Source organism: Lissotriton vulgaris, chromosome 9, assembly GCF_964263255.1.
Source record: "Lissotriton vulgaris chromosome 9, aLisVul1.2, whole genome shotgun sequence".
NCBI lineage: Eukaryota > Metazoa > Chordata > Amphibia > Caudata > Salamandridae > Lissotriton > Lissotriton vulgaris.
In genome coordinates, this window is record NC_141697.1 from 223,712,172 (window position 1) to 223,732,316 (window position 20,145).

Sequence of the window (20,145 nt, forward strand, 5' to 3'; positions counted from 1 at the left end):
GTGGTTGGTGACTCGGCAACTGGAGCCGTATATATATATATATATATTTATAGGGAAATGGGAGCTTTTTAAGCTCAAAGGTAGTTTGGGCTTATTTTTTCTCTTGAAAAATTGATCTCTTTCAAAGATTTATGCGCCATACCTGTCCCTTCTCTATGTTTTGGCTCTTTCCCCGCTCTAGCTTGAATGGTGTCTGTATTATATATTCAGAATTCCTGTTTCTCTGTGTATAGAGGGGAACAGTCCTTCAGCCTTCTTTTGAAGGTTTCCCCAATCTCTGCCCTGACTGATCTGGCTGCAACTTAGGCCTTCCAGCTCGCTTGAACATCTTGGAAGTTAGGAAATCCCAACTGCTGTGTGTTCTGCCAACAGCCTATGCTTCAGTGGTTTCCAGGCAACTTTTTCCTATCTTCAGTATGCTACAGACCTGTTCCTGAATTGTTTTTTACGGGTGCTCTTACCGTTTCCCGCAAAGTCCTTGTGTCAAATACATTGTTCAGATAAATTGCTAATTTTCATCAAAATTGCCCAATTCAGCAGTTAGGTTGCACAATTACTTTTCTAAGAGTAACTTTTACAAATAGTTGCTTTGTACACATGATTAAATACAGGATCAAACACAATAAAGCCACAGTATGTTTCCTTCCCAGTGAAAGAATTGGATTGGTAGTTTGGTTTGCCCTGTTCCCATGATGCACTGGGCCAGGGACAGACTAATTTGCATATAGCCAGGTTCTGAGCTGGGATGGTGCAGTGAGCTAAAAAACGGTGTTGGATTAAGCCCTGATCTCTTGACTGGGTGAGAGTATTCTGCTTAATTCAGATACTCTGTCCATCACCACCCCCTGTTGTTTAATTATTTTGTCCACCATAAGCGTGGAAGGGTATACTCAGACGTGAGTCCCTTGTTCATTGCACCATCAGGATTCAAGCAAGCCGGGCCAAAGACAGCTGAAATGCAAGAAACCGGTCCCCGGAAGCTTGTTTCCTTCCCAGTGAAAGAATTGGCTTGGTAGTTTGGTTTGCCCTGTTCCCATGATGCACTGGGCCAGGGACAGACTAATTTGCATATAGCCAGGTTCTGAGCTGGGATGGTGCAGTGAGCTAAAAAACGGTGTTGGATTAAGCCCTGATCTCTTGACTGGGGGAGAGTATTCTGCTTAATTCAGAAACTCTGTCCATCACCACCCCCTGTTGTTTAATTAAACAGTATGTTTGTAGCATCTGCTTTGGCCACACTCATTTGTTTTTTCAGTACAGGGACGTTTTTTTTAATGAGAAATCTGAATAGTTTTAATCTCTAAACTTGATATCCAAAAGATTAAAGTTTTAAGCTTACAGGAGAGAGGTCATTAATGGCCTCTGTAGAAGTTGTGTCTGTCTCCCATGACTCTTGCTTCTGCACTGTCATATTTCTTTGCGCTCCACAAAATGTGCTACCATTGAAGAGCATACTGAGTAAATTTGCTTCGACATCTGACCAAAACTCAAATTATAGAGTTAAAGGGCTTTAAGGGCTGACTCCCGTTGCCACCTGTCTGATTTCCAGGCCACTTGTATCCAGAGTTACTCTGATAGCTAGAATGCACATAGGGACTACCTTCATCAGCTTTGACTACCATGGCCACCCCACCCCCTTAGCTGCTTGTAGAAGAAAGTCTTTTTCCACTTCCCTCTGTGGATCTAAAAGTATGACATCAGCTGTGCATAGGTGTAGGAATGCATATATAGACATAGAAATATTTTAAATCTTTACCAGATTCTCTGAGAAATACTGAAGGCAAAGCAACTGTTATATTATATGTAATTTCAAAAACATGTATATTCAACTCCTTTCAAAATATATTTGTAATGTTCATTAGCTATCCATTAGATTAGGCATGTAAATTAAAAAGGCATCAAACAGCAAGAGTTCAGATGAAAGAAGGCTCTTCTTCCTCAAATAGGGAAAGACTCCTTTAGTTTTGTAGTCACTGCTAGGATGTACTAGTTCAATCTATATATATATATATATATATATATATATATATATATATATATTTATTTATATATTTTTTAAAAACCCTTATTGTTCATTTCAACAAAAGTACAGGCATGGGCGTGAATATGGTACTGTAGAACACCGCTCTTCAGCAGACAACCCAGGGGTTCGGCAGCGATTCAGAGTACAGTTCGTATTGATCGTAGGATATATGCACAGGATGAAATTAAGGTTTTGTATTTTATTTATATATAAATCTAATTATAAACAATAAATAAACAACAACTAACAAGTCAAAATAGACAATGTCGATGGGTGCCTGCTCCAGGGGGGAAAGAAACCATGCCATAAGACCATATACGTTATGATATTAAATGAAAAAGAGAGCGAGTGGGGGGGGGCAGTGAGGAAGTAGACTACCGTATCTGCGAAGATCTAAACAGTACAAGGAATGCTCAGTTAGGGAGACTGCGACATTTCAGGACTATCTACAAAGGGAGGAGTACACACCTCCCCCCGGTATGAATTCCATTGGTCCCAAATTTTACCCCATTTCCTCGGTCTGCCACGGGCGACATACACCGTTTTTCCCGAAACATGTTCCATGTTTTCCTTCCACGCTGTGACCGTGGGTGCTCTTTGGGACCCCCACAATTGTGCTATGTCTCTCTTAGCTATCATGTTCCCAAGGGTCGCCTATTGAGTCTGTGCTACATTATAATCATTCGGTTCCCAGACATTCAGCAGACCGCGCCGGGCTTCGGGCGACAACGTAATTCCTGTAACCTCTTCCATAACTGCATGCACTCGGTTCCAAAACACTATCACTTCTGGGCATTCCCATATGATATGAAGTAAAGTACCCATTGAACCACATCCCCGCGTACACAATCCATCCACAGAATAACCCATACGGAGTAGACGGGGGCCAGTTATTTAAATCCGGTGTAGAATTTTGAGCTGCACCAGCCGGAGACGGGCCGGGATCGCAACCTCTTTAGGAGAGGATATCGCAGCCTGACAATCTTCATCATCCAACTCCAGCCCATCGCTGGTCCAAACATCCCGGAGCTGTACAAGTAGATCCGTACGGTTGTTAATTAGTTTTTTATATATCCAACAAATGGTGCTGTCTGGATTATGTCCATCCAGCACCCGATCTTCGAGAGGGGACGATTCCGGAATCGCGACCCCGGCCGTAAAAACCGAGCACAGTGCATGGCAGATCTGCATATAGCGAAAATACTCCCTGTCACTAAGCAAATATTCCAACTTTAGCTCCTCGAAGGTCTTAATCCTAGCTTTATTCCAAAGATCTCCGACCCTACAAATACTGATGAGATCCCACTTCTCAAAGCCCTTCGTCTTCCATAAGCTACCCAGTCTCTCAGCGACGTAGAGCGGGGTCGCCCGGGTCAATCCATCCGACCACCCCATTGCTGCGTTCGCACTATGTCACACTCGTACTGCAATCTTAGTGGGTCCCAATAGCTTCCCTCCGACCGACTTGGAGTAAAGCGCCCTGTTGTAATCTCCACCCGGCAACTGCCACTTATCCATTTCAAACACGGGATTTGGCATGGGGCCATACATTGCGTGATTGATTGCACACAATTGAGATGCCCAGTAATAGCTCCTGATATCCGGTAGTGCGATGCACCCGTCATACCAAGGCAATGTCAATTTAGCCAGGACGATACGAGGACGTCCGCCCCATATCACCTGCCTCTGTAAACTCCCTACCTCCCGGAAATAACTCGCCGGTACGAGATCAAGCGTGTTTAGAAGTGCATATAAAAACCATGGCAGAGACATCATCTTAAAAAGGGCCGCCCTCCCAAGAGGGGACAACGGCAGGCCACACCAGGCCACCACGTTGGATTTCAGCTGCCGGAGCGGGGTAAGCAAGTTACGCTCATAGCGGAGGGTCCAGTAAAATGAAGATCCCCAAATATTTAAAACCAATCTGCGATACCTGTATCGGGCAAACACGCGGCAAGGGGGGAACATCTCCAGTAAGGACATAGACACAGGATTTAGTCCAGTTAATCACCAGACCAGAGTTCTTCCCGAATGAGTTAAGCACGTCAAACAATACTATTAATGACTTCTGAGGGGATGTGAGGTACAGCAAAATATCATCCGCATAGAGTGATATTCAATCCTCGAAATCAGGGGTCCACCTAATACCCTTAAGCGATGGCTCCCACCGCAGCCAAGCGGCTAGGGGTTCCAAGGCAAGGGCGAAAAGCAGTGGAGACAATGGGCACCCCTGCTGCGTGTCCCTCTCGAGAACAAAGGACTCAGAGACCCTGCCGTTTACCACAACCTGGACCAGTGGTTCCTCATAAAGGAGTTTAACCCAGCTAATAAACCCTGGGCCAAAACCAAACTTTGCAAGATCAGCCCACAGATATGGCCATTCCACTGTATCAAAGGCCATCGTGGCATCCAAGGAGACCAAGATGGCCGGCTCACGCAGCGACTCCGCTCTCGCCAGGACGCCATGAAGACGACGCAGGTTCAATGCGGTATTGCGATGCGGAATAAACCCTGACTGATCCGGATGTATCAAATCGCTAATCACCTTTTATCAGTCGGTTTGCCAGCAGTTTTGCTAAAATTGTAGGTTCTGCATTCAAAAGCGATATCGGCCTGTAAGACGTACATCGGTCCCGAAGTTTCCCCTCCTTATGGATCACAACAATGGTTGCAAGTCGTTGATCACGGGGAAGGGAACCAACGTCTCGCGACTCCAAGAACATCCCACGGAGATACAGCGCCATTTTGTCTGGACGAAGCTTGTAAAGCTCGATGGGGATACCATTCGGGCCCATAGCTTTTCCGGAGCGGATGGAGAGTGCTACTTCATCGTCGGAAAACTCGGCATCCATCAACTCTCTATCAGAATCAGATAGACAAGGCAATGCGATATCTCGTAACAACAAATGCGAGTCTTCTTCCGGTCTGTCTGAGACTGGTGCATATACCTTTTGAAAGTGTTCAGCAAAACATTCCACTATCTCAACCGGATCCACAACACGCACACCATCCACTCTCTCAATCACGGGAACCACACGACTCAATCTCTCCTTTCTATCCAACCAGGCAATCAGCTTCCCCGCTTTGTCTCCAACATCATACAGCCGTCCCTGCTGCTCACGATTCATAGCTTTAGCCGCATCAGTCACCAAATATATATATTTTTAATAAATTTTATTGTTTTGCAAAATAACATAAGAAAAAAACATACACACAATAATCACACAGCACACCCACAGTTCCATTGTGGTATGTATAGAGCACCAATCACAGCTCGCGTCGTACATCGGATCATTGTGAGCATTCTAGGCCTGGTCCAGGCGCCATACTGCCTCAATATTGATCAAAGTATCTATACACTTTCCTTCTGCAAAAATGTAATCTTCGAATAGTTCAAGTGAATTTAGTCTTAAAGTTTAGGAGTGTCTGGAATTGACAGCAGAAGCTCCTTTCTGGCATGAGATGAGTGCTGAGACATAGTCCTCATTATGAGCTTTGTGGCCTGGTCATCAAATTTCTGTGGCAATGGCATCACAAACAGCAGGCAGGCTGCAAAATCTAGAGTTTTCCACAATTAATTAACATTTTTCACCCTATACTTGCAGTATCAACTTTAGTTAAAAAGCCGGTGCTGGCAGGGTAGTCAGTCAGTCAATCACTTTTATTCAGTTAATAAAAATTAAAAAAAAACACAAAATACGAATAATCACAGCAAATACGATACAACAGTACATCCAATTACAAAAGTGAGGAATAAATATAAATAACATATCAAGGTTAAAATGAACATATCTCATGAGTTCAGTAAAACATTTTAAAAACTTCCGTTTGGCAGTTAGCTCCAAGATTAAGAAGGCCCCAACGCTACTAGCGTGATTAAATTGTAATAGGGCTGTGCTGTACATTAAAACGATTCTTATTAATACGAACACCCGCAACTAGGAAACTTGCTACATGAAATGTTACACGTGCACTAGATAAAAGTTGTAAAAACAAGAGCGCTGGCCTAACCTGTAAGAAGCCCGCCTCCCGCAAAATAGGTAACAAATATTTATTCCTGATCTGTGCATAGTGTTCACAAAACATAGTAAAATGTAATGTATCCTTGGTGGAAAAGTGATCACAATCACATGGAGTTGCGTTTTCTGGAGTGTCCCAAGTAGAACAGGAGCCTAACATGAAATGTTTCAAATTAAAACTGAATCTGGTTAAGAGAAACCGATTAAACAGTCTAGTCACTAAAACAAGATAGGGTTCAAGACCCGGAACAGTTACAAGTGCATAATTCCTTCTAACAAAGTTTTTTTCATCTCTGTCTCCTCCCGCTCTGCCGTGAACAGATTTACCAATGCAGATTTTATCTCCATGACATACTCTTTTTTAATACGTTCTGGGAAATGAAAGAGCTCAGGTCGCCCCACATTCGTGAGCATCAATTTAACATAAACCAGCGATGGGATTCTGTGAGCTCTGTCCAGGGCAAGGCAGTCTTTAAGAATCAAATGGTTTAAGGAGATTTCCTGGTTGAGCCACGTTTTTAACCAACAAATTACAGGGGCGGATTTTAATAAATCTGTTACAAACCCCTTGCCCAGCTCTGAGTGTATTGTAAAGGTAGGGGTGGACTGGGGAACAGAAAGCAGGGATCTTAGAAATGTATTCTCCACCTTCTGGATGTTATCAGGGTTTGTATATCCCCAGATGGCAGAACCGTAGGTGGCTATGGCCAAACATTTGGCTTTATATACTTTAAGGAGACGACCCCCATATAGGTGAAGATTGGAACCCTCTTTACTTCGTTTTTGTTTCCTTTTTCCTACTGGCCAGTCCAACGATCATGACCTGAGATTTTTGGGTATTCATTTTCAAATCTAATGAAGTCATGAAGTCGCCGAAGGTGGCCAATAGTCTGTTGAGGGCCACACCTGAGCGTGCCAAAAGAACGCCGTCGTCCGCGTATAGAAGGACCGGAATCTTGGTCTCCCCTACACACGGAACGTCCACCGTTGAATCGGCCAGGACTGGCTCCGACTTAAAATAACTGGTGCACCTCCCCTCCCGAGTGACTCTAACTGAGGCCAGTAAGCCACTATGAAGGTCAGCTAAAAAAAATAACCAGCGGGGGGTTAATACCCATGTCCAAAAAGACCCTCCACAGCCTCGACCTATTGACCAGGTCGAATGCTGAGGAGAGGTCCATAAAGGCCATATACAGAGACCCCTCCCTCGCAGTCGTATATTTGCTGATAAGCAGTTGAAGGTTTAAGCATTGATCCAGTGTGCTCCTTTTCGCCCTGAAGCCATACTGGGCATTAGACAGGATTCCTCTACCTTCTAGCCATGTTGTCAATCTACCTAAAATGACTCTGCCCAAGATTTTGACGGCAGAGTCTATTAGGGAAATAGGCCTATAACAGGCAGGATCTCCCCTTTGGCCTTTTTTAAAAATTGGAATAATGGTGGACTTTGACCAAGACTCAGGAAAGTTGTTATTTCTTGAGGCATTAAAAACATTGGTCAATATCCTGGCCCAAAAATTCGAGGCACACTTATATAGGTCCGCAAGAACCACGTCCGGGCCCGGGGCCTTATTTTTAAGTGTCTCATTTATTGCTTTTTCCACGTCTTCCTCCCCGAAGGCCAAAACTGGCCCAACATGGTGGAAAGATAAAGTCTCCTGTGTAGACTCATGGGTTGACTGGCTATCAATGCTTCCAAAGTGGGCAAGCCACTGCTCATCTGGAATAGTACATTCCACACCCTGGTTCTCCACCCCAGAAAAATAGGGCTGATTAATAACCGCCCAAAATTTGGAACTGGTCCCGCAAGACGACTTCTGATTGCAGGTCAGACCAGGCCTCTTCCTTAATCTGAGTTTTACGACCCTGAATGGTCTGTTTGTATTGTTTCCTGAGGGTTACTATATGTGCTCTATTTCTGGGTGTTTCCTTCAATGCTTTTAAAAGAGCAGAGTGTGCCTTGGAGCAGTTTGAATCAAACCATCTTTTTCCTGTTTGCCCACCTGGTTTGGTTTTAGCCATTACATCAGTATTCACTTGTTGGCATATAGAATTAAATGCCTCAACTATCCTGGTGTTGGGGCCAACATGGTCTAGGCAAATGCCCACCTCCGCTTCAACCTTGGTCAAGACATCTTGTAAAAAAGTGACCGGGGTCACTTTGGCCCATTACAATCTCCTGCCCTGATCTTTTGGTAACTGGTCCATTGCACATGAAACCTGTATGTCTTTAAAGTCCAATACCCCCCCTGGGGCAACCTCTAATATCACGGGGTTATGGTCACTAAAGACAGACAGCCAGATTCATGAAGTTTAATTGCGCTCGCAAAATCTGGCCCTTTGCGAGCGCAATTTTTGCATTTGGGATTCATCATCCCAAATGCAAAAATCGGTAAATCCGATTTCGCTAAATTGCGAGGAATGACATTTAGGAATCTCTATTTGAGATTCCTTAAATGCAATTCATTAACCATTTATAAATTGCGAATTCGCAATTTCGGGCCGCTATTTACCGCGAGGTCAAACCTCGTGGTAAATAGCGAAAACTTAGAAAAATGCTTTTAAATGCATTTCTCCAAGTTGCATGTTGCACACACACATATCCTTTGGACATGTGTGTGCGCAACACCAATGTAGATTACATTTCAGGGGTGCTACACGGTGTCCTTTGGACACCCCTAGCACCCTTGAAATCGCATCCTTATTTGCGATTAGCAAATTGCTAATCGCAAATAAGGAATAACTCCCCTTTAGGCCCATAGGAATGAATGGGGAGTTATTCCTTATTTGCGATTAGCAATTTGCTAATCGCAAATAAGGAATGTGTAGGAATCGCATTTTATTTTGCGATTCCTACATGAATCCCGTTTTGCGAGTCTGTAATAGCGATTCCTTATGAATCGCTGTTAAAGACTCGCAAAACGGGTCTTTGATGAATCTGGCAGAGAGTCTTCTACCCTGTAATTTAAAACCATAGACAAAATAAAGGAAGATAAAAAAATATAATCAATGACTGTTCCTGTATCTTTTCCTTTAAATGTAAAAGGCCTGTACCCATCAACACAGCAGCCTGATTCGTAGAGGTTGAAGGAGGCCAAAAGGCTTTCCAAAGCCTCGCCTTGTTTCGTGTGTTCGAAGTGCGTGAGCAACGAGTAAGAAGGCCCCCCGTTCTCTTACAAGATGCACTCCAAGCTGCATGGGTGAATATTGAAATCACCCATAAGGATGACCTCAAAACTGTTATGTGACACTCTGTACTTGTCTAAAAATTCCCCAAGGGATTCCAGATGCTGATTTAGACTGACACTGTCTGGTGAATTATAAAAGTTAATAAGTAACACAGTGGGGGAATTTGCAACCGACATTTCTACTACTAAACAATTTTGAGACCCTGACTCTAGCTGTTTTGCTGATCCTTTCATATTCAATGAGACTAATAGGGCTAAGCCTCCCTTCGCCCTGCCCGCCAGGCTTGGTTTAGCGGGAATGCTGAAGTGGATGTATCCGTCCAAGGAGAGGCTATTTGCGGTGTCCCAGGTTTCTTGGAGAGCTATTATGTCATAGCATGTAACAAAACCCACCCAATTCTCATCCTGACTTTTCAATCTGCTACCAGAAATATTCCAGCTAAGGATTCTACAAATATTCTTGTGACATAAGTTAGAAGCAATCATGTTTTTTATGCCACATGGGTTGTGTAGTCGATCGGAGCCCTCTAGCTGAAGCAGGGGAGAAAAACGGTTTGACAAAGACAAGCCCTCACTCTGTGTGTCTTCAAGAACCTGAAAAACTGCGGGAGGTGAAGGAGGATGCTGAGGTGGGATGGCAGAGACACCACTCAGGGGGTACCTGGCAATATCACACAGTCCTAGGGTGGGAGTATCTCTTTTTGCTGTTAATCTTAGGGCTGGGAAACATGTTTTTTGACTACCCCGTGGAGGATAAAAATATCCAAGAGGTAATGGTCTAATAGCGGTGTTTGTAAGGTCAGACCCATCCCAAAACAATCTTTCAGCAACATTTCTCCCACACAAAATGTACAATAATACAGTCCCCAGTGATGTTCTTAGGTCCTTGTCCTACTACCCCACCCTTCTGGCCATAATGATAGAAGGCGATATGTCACTCTCCCCACTTGAATAGTGTCTGCACCATTCCCAAGATTTGCCTAAAAGATCCTCAGTAGACTCTCTCCCGTTTTGTTCTAGAGGCGGGACCCCCGTTAGCACTCCCACAAAAGGGGCACCGTCTGGCGGAAGGTGCAAACTAAAGCTACTGGGCTTAGATGCGGTGTTGGTGGTGTTAGGCTGCAGTGCTTGATTCTTGTGGGTATTCATTTTGGTGGGTGCTACTCTTGGGTGTGTCAAAAAGTTCCCCCTGCCATTCCTTGTGTTACCCAGAGTTTTAACAGGTGACGGTTGTTTATGGGACACATGAGGATGTGGACTACCTGGATGCACATTTAACTCTGAGCATTCCATAGACTCTAGACCTTGATTCTCAACAATCTTATGGGCAATCGCCGATTGGCGCTCTTGGCTACGGTATTCTTTTATAAAAGAGTCGATTTTTTTCACACCTTTTAAGTAAACCAGCTACACATGTGTTCATGCAATCAACAATATCTTTGCCAATGCCCACCAGCAGAGGTTCTATACGTGAATTGAACAATTCCTCCATCTTGTCCCCCAAGTTTGTAAGAATGACATGGTCCTGTTCATTTTGCAAATGTTTAACTTTGCGAGCACATTTCTTAGTCTTTGGTCTGTCCGAGGTTAGAGGTTCACCAGAACTAGACCCCTCTACAGATGATAACAGGGAAAAGTGAGGCGCAGTATCCAGAGTATTTTTCGCCTCAACATTTATGCGCTTGCACGGGACCTCTATGGGTACAGAAAGAGGATCTGGGGTAATTGTTTTAATTGGGCTTTCAGTCGCCCTTTCCAGTTCAAGCTCTTTTTCAGCGTTTGCAATTTTCTGGTTAATGGCCCCCACTGCCGACGTTAGGTAGGAAATGATAGTGTCTGCTTTGCGTGGTACTTTAACGTCTTTGACCCCATGTCCCTCGTTACCCAACTGTTTGCGCTTACCCATAACTGCAGTTTAGAGGGGTGGCCCGGCCTGGCCTCCTATGGCCACAGATGGCCCGCCCTCTGCCCGGGCTCAGCCCGGCACCGCCTGCGCGCGTCCGCGGCATGGAGGGAGCCTCCTGTGTTTAAGCGCCTCCGGGCGTGAAACTACCCGGAAGTGGGCGGGTACGCCGCCGAGCGTCCTGGGGGCTGTAGTTCTCCTGGTGCCCCGGCCGCGAGCTGGAAGCGGCTGTGTGGCGGTATGTGGTCCCGCTGCCTACCGCAACAATCAGGTAGGGCCTGATGCAGTCCAAAGTTCCCCCCTGGCAGGGTAGGCTTTTGTCCCTTACAGTATTCTTGAAGATGTATCCCCAAAGTTGAGGCCATCTTCAGAAGTAACATTAACTCTTCTTCCATTCCGAGACCCTCCCACACCCACAATACCTTTATATGAATTTTCTCCCAATGCCAGAGGGACATTTCAGGGATTTGTTGTGCAGAACTGCCATGGTTTAGATGGTGGTCCCAGACAGAATTGAAGCTTATGGAAGTAATGCTGAAGGGTCACTTTAAATTATGCAGCTCCTATGATTCCTTAACCGTCCGTATCTGCTCCACCTCCGATGTCATGATCTGGGTATTCCACCCCACTCTCCATACCCCCGCACTGTGGAACTACAGGGTCCAGAGTAGTAACCGATGATGCAAGGACTTTGTTCAATGCACAAACACGAATAAGAAATCCAGTTGCACTGCGTCCCATATGCAGCCAACCGAGCAATACAATATTGTGCAAGTGGTGTTTTTTTTTTAATCATAGGTTCCTTTAGATGAGCTCAGGGACACAGTAGAACTCAAAACCCTCTTTCGTAAATGAATTATACACTCATAATAGCACTGAGAAACAGGATAAATCTTTAAAATGTTTATTTTTAAAACCCAAGTCTAGTGCCTTAAATATAAATGTTAGACACACAGAATAAAACACTAAATGCAGCAACGCATGACATAGCCAGTGAAAAAATATGAACATTCTTAACAGTGTTATTAAGTTCCCAACACTCTATTGTTACTTCTCAATGCTATGCTAACATTTAGCAGAAGCAAAAAATAGCAGGCCTGTAAATCAGGTTTCTGAAGATGGATTGCACAGCATACAGTCTCCCTGTAAAAAATTGTTGTGTTGATATTGTGTCACATCCTTGCGCGAGAATGATAAGCCGTGCCAGGCTGAAGGCCACATCTTTGCACAGCTCCTGGAGCAGCCCGGGATTGAGACTGGTTGTTGGTGCAAACTGGCATGACCTCTGACTTGATTGTTCTGTCGCATAACTCTTTCTGATAGAAAGAGATAAGAGTCAGCAGGCAAGTACATGATAAAAATAGAAGAGGTTTATTCAGGGCATGTTACCGTATTCACAACACAAGCTTCAAAGTTGCAGCAAGTAGCTGCTTCGCCATTGAAAACATTGCATTTTTCCGCATTCCAATTGAGACCAGTATGCAGTGAAGAGGGATGCCTCCCAGTTTTTGATGACTAAGCATTTGCCATGTTTTGGAAAATGTTCTGTTACTTCACTCCGCTATATACGGTCCTTTTGTTATTAATGTTTGACACCAATACAAACATTGCACAGCAGAGTCCAACAGGATAATAGAATCTGAAGAAGACGTTGTGGCATAAAAGTATATGGGCTTCTGGATTTTCTGTTGTACTCTTCAGAGCCTAATTCCAAACTGTTGATTACACTATTGGGTGATTTTCTTTTGGGACTCTTCTAAATACATCCATAAGGTCCTCATACGGTGGAGCACTTTTAAAGAGGGATTTAAATATTTTTGAAAAAACGTTGCATTGGTTTCAAGCAGAATATACAGGTCCAATTGTTCTGCATAGGGTGTCCTAGAATAATATCAAACATACATATGTTAGACTGAACAATATATGTCCATTGCATGACTTAATTAAACACCAAACACATAATATAACATTATTTAGGGCATTACAAAGACATTCCACAGTGGAGTGGTGTGGCTCACTGGTTAGAGGTGGCATACCCGGAAGCAGAGAACGGCACAGGACCAGGGTTCAATTCCCGACGCGGCAGGGTCGTGGACCAGGGTCAGCGGACTCGATAATTCTCGCCTCGGTGCCTACTCTAACCAGGGATCACACTCGGCAACTCTGGGCATTAGCTTGCCTCATCTCTACAATGGCCCCCCACATTCGCTGGGGATGCCTGGTTTCACCTTGGAGATACCCAGTAGGGATCATCTCACAGGGATAGCCAGGACGGGTTCCCCAGCGGTCTACAGCGCCACGACGCCTCAGGGCAGCAGTGCGCTTTACAAGACACATACATACATACACACACAGTTCCTTTAATTCTATTTTTGTATTCCCCTGTTACCTTACATGGATGGCTGTTCCATTCTGTTTTGAACCATTCTTCACCCCAAACATGCAATTTGAGTAAAGCTAACCAAAACTCAATACTTTTTGAATGAAAAAGATCTCTTTTTTGATGAAATTGCTCGAAAAACCCATGTAACACATTAGGTTCCTTAGCCGGTAAGTAAAAACAATTCACACATTCACATTCTCTTGCAGAAATGGAGATAAACCTCTTAACCCTAAATCAACCTGCTTTGAAATGTTAGGAAGTGAATCTGTCAAAAGTAATTGACACAAGCAAAGAACAATGAATCTTTATTTTTGTTATGTTTTTAAACATTTGTGACCTCTCCATAAAAACAATACATATTCCAATGCAGTTTTTACACACAACAGACTAACCTTATGAAAGGAAATTTCAGTAACAAGTTGAAATCTAAATCTATTATGCATCAATCCCTACTTTACATGGTCTAGTTGAAGTATCTCATTTCTCTGGGTGTCTTGATACCAATAATAGAAAGCATTAAGCATATGCTATTTCAGAGAACTAATGACATTAGTTTTAAAGACCAACCCCAGTGAATGGTAAAGCAGGGCATGTTTTGTTGCCCTATTTAGGATAGATTAGTAGTGTAATGAGATATTTTTATATTAAGTTTGAGTGTTTTAGTTTGTCCATCTTTTTTTCTTTTTCTTTCAGGGTTAATTGTCAGCGGAGATGTAATAATGAAATCAAAACATCAATCCTTGGGTTTAGGAAATGCCTCTTTCAGTACACCTCCATTAAAACGAGCTGCAAGCATGAAAGCAACCATATTGCCAAATTCAGGTATGCCTCTATAGTAACTCAAGGTGAATATGCAGTGAAGTTCATGACGCCACATTGTTACATGGAAATGTTCTATCTGCGACAAAGCTTTTTACTGTAGTGTTGCTGTGTATCACATACCTTTGTGAGAGAAATGTGGGTATTGTTTTATTAGGATGTTCTATTCAACTAAATATGGAGACATTTATGAAGTCTTGTGTTTATCGGTTTAAATGTCACATTAAAAATCAGATGAACAAATACATTTACAAGGAAAATATAAGTTGCTAAGTGATTCATTCCTTAACATAGCAATTTACATTTTAACGGCACAATTTTTTTTCTTTTCTTATTAAATGGCAGGGGTAGACCCCTTACACTCTTTCCCCCTTTCCATTGCTCCTTTATTTTGCTCGCCCTTCAACTTTGTGGCTCCTTATTTGCATCTCATTCATTTTCGTTTCAAGGGTGGCTTCTCAGCCTCCTCTCCTGGCTGATTTTGATCTTTTCTAAATCTGAATGAGCTGTAAGTTAATGGGGTGGAAATGAAACCTCATAGTTGCACAGCAGCTTGTCTGGAAAATATTGTGACTGTTCTAGAATTTGTGGCTGGTCAACTATTGTTTGGCCCCAAATATAATTTTGTCTTTTTAGCCTATATAAAAGTGGATAGTCACTGTCAACCTTTGGCATTCCCTAAATGAAACTTTATGGCATCAACCTGAATCCCCTCTTGCAGTAGCAAGGTTCTGTAGTCAGACCAGCATCTTGTCTGTAACCTTTCTGCTGAGGGACCAAAACAAAAGCTTTTGTTTAGTGTGCCATCCTTTCCATTTCAAAAGAGCTATTTAGCACAGATGAGACAGAAGATGGGCATACTATGCAGTTTTGCAGCAGTAGGTATCTATAGAAACCCTGTCCGGTGTGTTTAACTGTGTGTGGCCGTGGCTGGTGGGGGCGCCCTGATATTCCATAAGCCCAGCAAGAGCAGAGCCCAATTTCTGTGTCCCTTGAAAACTCTGATTCCATAGACCAAGTATCTGCATCATCCTCAATAAACCTGCGTCCAGGCCTGGGAACAGACCTCTGATTTCAGACTTAATACCTCAACCCCAGCCGTCATGCCCTCTTGCCCCCGTATGGATCGACCTTGAAAGAAGTATTTGCTCCACGGCAAGAAACAGACCTAAAAGCGGACTCTTGTGACCAAAGGACATCCACTTAAGAAGGCTTGCTAGTTGGTGCTGCCCATGGTGTTACAAATAATTCAACACCTAAAAGCAACCTTGATGCCTGAGGAATCTCGTTTTCGAGGCCAGTTGTCTAATAGCCGAAGGGATTCCAGTCTGCCTCTGGTACCGAAGTCATGTCAGCTTTGAAACTGAGTAATTGTTAAATGACCAACACACAGGAGCCGCAGCAGGAGGACAGTAAGACTATTCAGTCAATGTAGTCTAATGCTAGGCAGAGGTCAATTTATATCAACCCTAACAGAGTTAATATGGACACATGACCCCCTCTGTCTACACATGCAGTCCATGAGAAGTGCATTCTCACCTTTAGAAGAGCATTTTGGATGATTTCGGAGTGTTCCCTAGCCAAAAGAAACATATTCACCTACCCAACACAGCAGATATCTTCAATCCACTGCCTGCCCTGAATCAGATGATGACCCCTCTGCAGATCCACTGCTACCATACCAGGATTCATGGCCAACAGAAAGACATTTGGATAATACAGAATGGGTACTCAAGAAGGCTCTTCTTTAGATGGTGGAGAAAATAAGGACAAAGATAGCTCTATAACCTGCTTAAAATTGAAAGCTGGACCCAGAACTCCAGTGACTTATGTATCAGCAACAGCAGTCTTGTCAAGGACAACAGTAAGTCAAGCTGGTCTATATTCCCAAGGAGATGTTCACTGCAATGGCCACTCCTGGGCCAGAGGTGCACGTGGTAGAGGCAGCACTACCAACATACAGTGATCTTCCTTCCATTCCACCCTTATCACTCAACACTTGTACAGGGAGGGTTGTGGTTATACCTGCCCTACTGAGAAGCCATGATCTCAGCTCCGTGGGTTTTTAGCCACCATCACCTGTAGCTACTGCTTGGAATTTCAAAGTATTCCTCCAAATCGCCTGCCCCACTTTCTCAAAAGAAACTAAGACCACCACAAACTATTAATGGAAGACTTGCACACACTCCCATTAAAGAGTGCACTTGAGATAGAGCGGGAAAAATGACAAGAACAATGTGTGTAGACTAACATGTCCACCACTCAAATTACATTCGTTTTTTACTTTGCTAATTCACCACTAATCCTTAATGGGTTCCAGAGTAGCATGCTACTTGCTGAAAAAGTGCTTCAACACCCCATCAGGGGTAGCAAGCACTATATATATGCAAACCTTCCCTCTACTTTTTCTCCACTATCCTTGCTTTATTTTTTTACTATACTAATTCACCACTAATCCTTTGTGGGTTCCGGAGAAGCGTGCTATTTGCAGAAAAAGTGCAAATACAATATAATACAATGCTCTATGTACTCTCAGATCCCCAGAAAGGACACAACTTTATGAACAGTCTTTGACCTTAGAGCTCCCAAGTTCTGCAGCACATCCACTCACTTGAAAACGGTAATCCCGCTGGATGTCAACTCCCTTTTGAAAGCAGGTTGCTGTATGGTTACACTCAACCTGAAGGGAGCCTATGGCTTCCTCTCCATAAAAAAGGTTCATCACTAATATATTAAGTTGGTTGTAAATGGGACACCCTACGAATACAACGTCCTATTTTTCAGGGTCACTACAGCCCCATAAGTGTTTTCAAAGTTTCCACCAAAGTTTACCAGTGATAGGGTGCAAAAGGAAATAGAATGTGGGTTCCAGAGATCTTGTGTCCATGAAAAGTGAGTGGGGAACTTGAGCCGGGCTGAAACCAAATTAAGATTCTCATCATGACCCCAGCATGTTCTCCTGTTAAGCTCAGATCCGGTATCATAAAAGGGAGAATATTTTTTGGTTCTGCTTCCTGTTTTAGGATTGAAAGAACATACAAACGTGGAACGTTGGGTTAAGTAGGACTTCTATCTAGTTTTGGCCTGATGGAAGATAATGGATGTTACATTGAAACGCTGAAGCAGAAACTGTGCTCGTCTAGTGACAAGGGATATTAAAATGTTGGATATTTTAAGCCATAATTTAAGAGCAGTAACACAGCCTTGAGGTTGTGCATTCTCCAACTCTTTTCTCCAAGAGATTCAACTCTTGAGTAAAGTATGGATAGGGCTCCACGCTCAGTCTGGTACGAATTACATAAGATTCACATAACACATTTGTTTGCCATTAACACTGTAGGAAGCTAGCTCTTTATATAATATACCAAAATGAGGTATATTGTGCAGAGTCCTGGGGTTCCCTTATGAGAGGACCGGGCATTGCTCTAGCAATCCCAATGGGCTCTTCTAGGGGGTAGTGTGGCTGAGCATCCTTAGGCTTATCAGGGAGGAGTGTTACACATCTGAAAATACACACTGTTAATAAATGATGCACACAACTCAATAAGGAGAGACACCAATTTATAAAAATAGCACGTTTCTTTATATATGTTTAGGCACCAGTATCAATATGATCAGGTAAGTAAGTTTTGCGTTTGAAAAAGTCAGCAGTGCATTTTTAAGAAGCTGCAGTGTTATCCTATGGGAGGAAAAACAAATACAGCATTAAGGTACATTACAGCGACTTACGAGACCAATCTCCTGGACTTAAGGTGAGAATGGGCCAAGGTCCAAGACAGCACCAGCAAGTCACTTCCAGCAGCACTATAGCGGCCGGGTACAGGGGGGCTGTACAGCTTTGGGTGCCCAGTATTAGTCAATGGGATCAGTCTGCAGGGAAAGAGGCTGTAGGTTCTTACTGGGAGGCCAGTCAGGCTGAGGCTCAGGCCTCTTAATGCTCGGGGACTTGGGGACACCTTTGGTTCTCTTCGACACTGGCCAGGGAAGATTGGTGCAGAGATGTCCTTAGGCGTCTGGTCTTTTCCACTGGTAGCGGTCATGGTTGAGAAAGCCAGCACACAGAGATTGCAGGCAGTATCAGGAATTTCTCAGTGGGGAAACCTCAAGGTGGGCTTCGACTCTGGAGGGTTTGTGGACCACGCTGGCACAGTCGGCTCACTTTAGCTCGGACTAGGCGGCTCAGGTGCAGTGGTGTTTTCCGGCATCTAGTTTTCGCCTTGGAGTCTCACAGCTTAGTCTTTGCTGCCTGCAGGATGTAGGGGAGCAGTTACTCTATTTGATGGGAGTTCTTGGTTCCTGGGTGAAGTGCTGGCATGTCTCCCAGGCTTTGGAGAGACAGCAGCTGCAGGACAAGTAATCTTTTAGTACAATTATCGCCAAGTTAGTTGCATGATCTACTCTTCTGCTCTTTTCGACTCTTCATGTCCATCTTCTTCTTTCAGGTCAGTAGGGTCTGATTTTTTTGGTGCCTGGGGCTCCCCTAAATAAAAGATTTTGGGGCGTTAGGGGAGTGTAGGGTTGTAGTCAATGGGCTACTTACCCCTCGGGTCACTACCCCCCATATATGATCACTTCCGGTGCCATTGTTCAAATTTACTGGCCACAGTATACGTTGTGGTCTGTACATTTATACCAATTTGAATGTTATTTAATTAAATTAAATGCATAGTGACCTTTGCCCTGAAGAATGCCTCTGAACCTGGTCTGGGGTCTCTGATATGCAGAATAATGTTAACCTAAATTAGGGTTATATTTGCTGATAACCCCTAGTCCTCTCCTTTTTAATCCTGTCCTAAGAGACTGCATAATAAATACATTTGGTTTCCTAGATACAGTTTTAATCCCTTTGCAACTTTTTTGCCCACTGCCCCTCGCCACCCATCTCTTTGGGCCCTTCCTCAAAACACCTCTGCTCCTCTTCTACTTCAGAAGAGCTGTAGCCCACACCAGGGAACTTGCAGGTACGGCGTGAGGAGGGAATCCTATGATGAAGCATGTCACCCTTGGGTGTGTGAGGTTCTTGTCTTAAAAAAAGTCTCTACCCTTATGAATAGGGAGCATAATTTCTTGGCTCCAGAACTATTGCTACACCATTTCAGGAATTCTCTCTCTCTTGTTCTTCCTTTCTGTCTTTTTGTGTTTTTTTAGAATGTACTTCTAGTGATTTTATATTCAGGGAGGGAGCAGTACAGTCTCTCATTAGGGCCTCTCCCTTGGATCCTTTGTGTGCATTAATATAAAGGGATGCGGGCTATGTCATGTTTCCATTTTTGTCTGCACCAAAACACGCAGCCTGCAGTGGTAGTCTGTATGTGTTTGGTGAGGGGCCCTTTAGGGTAGCACAATTGGTGCTTCAGCCATTAAGGGCCTTGTTTAGCCTCCTTGTCCAATGTGCCATGGGTACCACTTACTAGGGACTTATAGGGAGTGTTTAAGGTATTGCCAATAGAGGGTCTATTGCACAGCTTTTGAGAAAGAGATCTGGCACTGGGGAACTGGTTTGCAGGAACCCAGGGCACTTCCAGTCGAAATCACATCAAATACCAGGCAAAAAGTGAGGCTGACCATGTCAAAAAGGGGCACTTTCCTACAAACACTACCTAAGAACAGTTCCTCTGTGATACCATTGCATACATTTGAATGCACTTAATAGTTGTTTTGCAACTGACCTCCCTGCCAGTTTTACAAGAGAAATGGAGTTGTTGAACAGTCTTAGTTTGAGGAACACATGGTGAACAACAAATAAAGGTCAGTTAGTTTATACGTTGTGTCAGTATCCGACAAAACATGTGCGTTTTTCAACTATTTTG

At 43.7% G+C, this 20,145-nt stretch overlaps 1 protein-coding gene across 1 annotated transcript in view; it reads left to right on the forward strand.

Moving 5' to 3' along the window:
* TOGARAM1 (TOG array regulator of axonemal microtubules 1) overlaps positions 1-20,145 on the forward strand; it is an 871,068-nt gene that overhangs the window by 504,040 nt on the left and 346,883 nt on the right. The window contains exon 12 of the mRNA XM_086937344.1: positions 14,210-14,338. Coding sequence (XP_086793470.1) covers positions 14,210-14,338 — 129 coding nt within the window. The remainder of the gene's footprint in view (positions 1-14,209; positions 14,339-20,145) is intronic.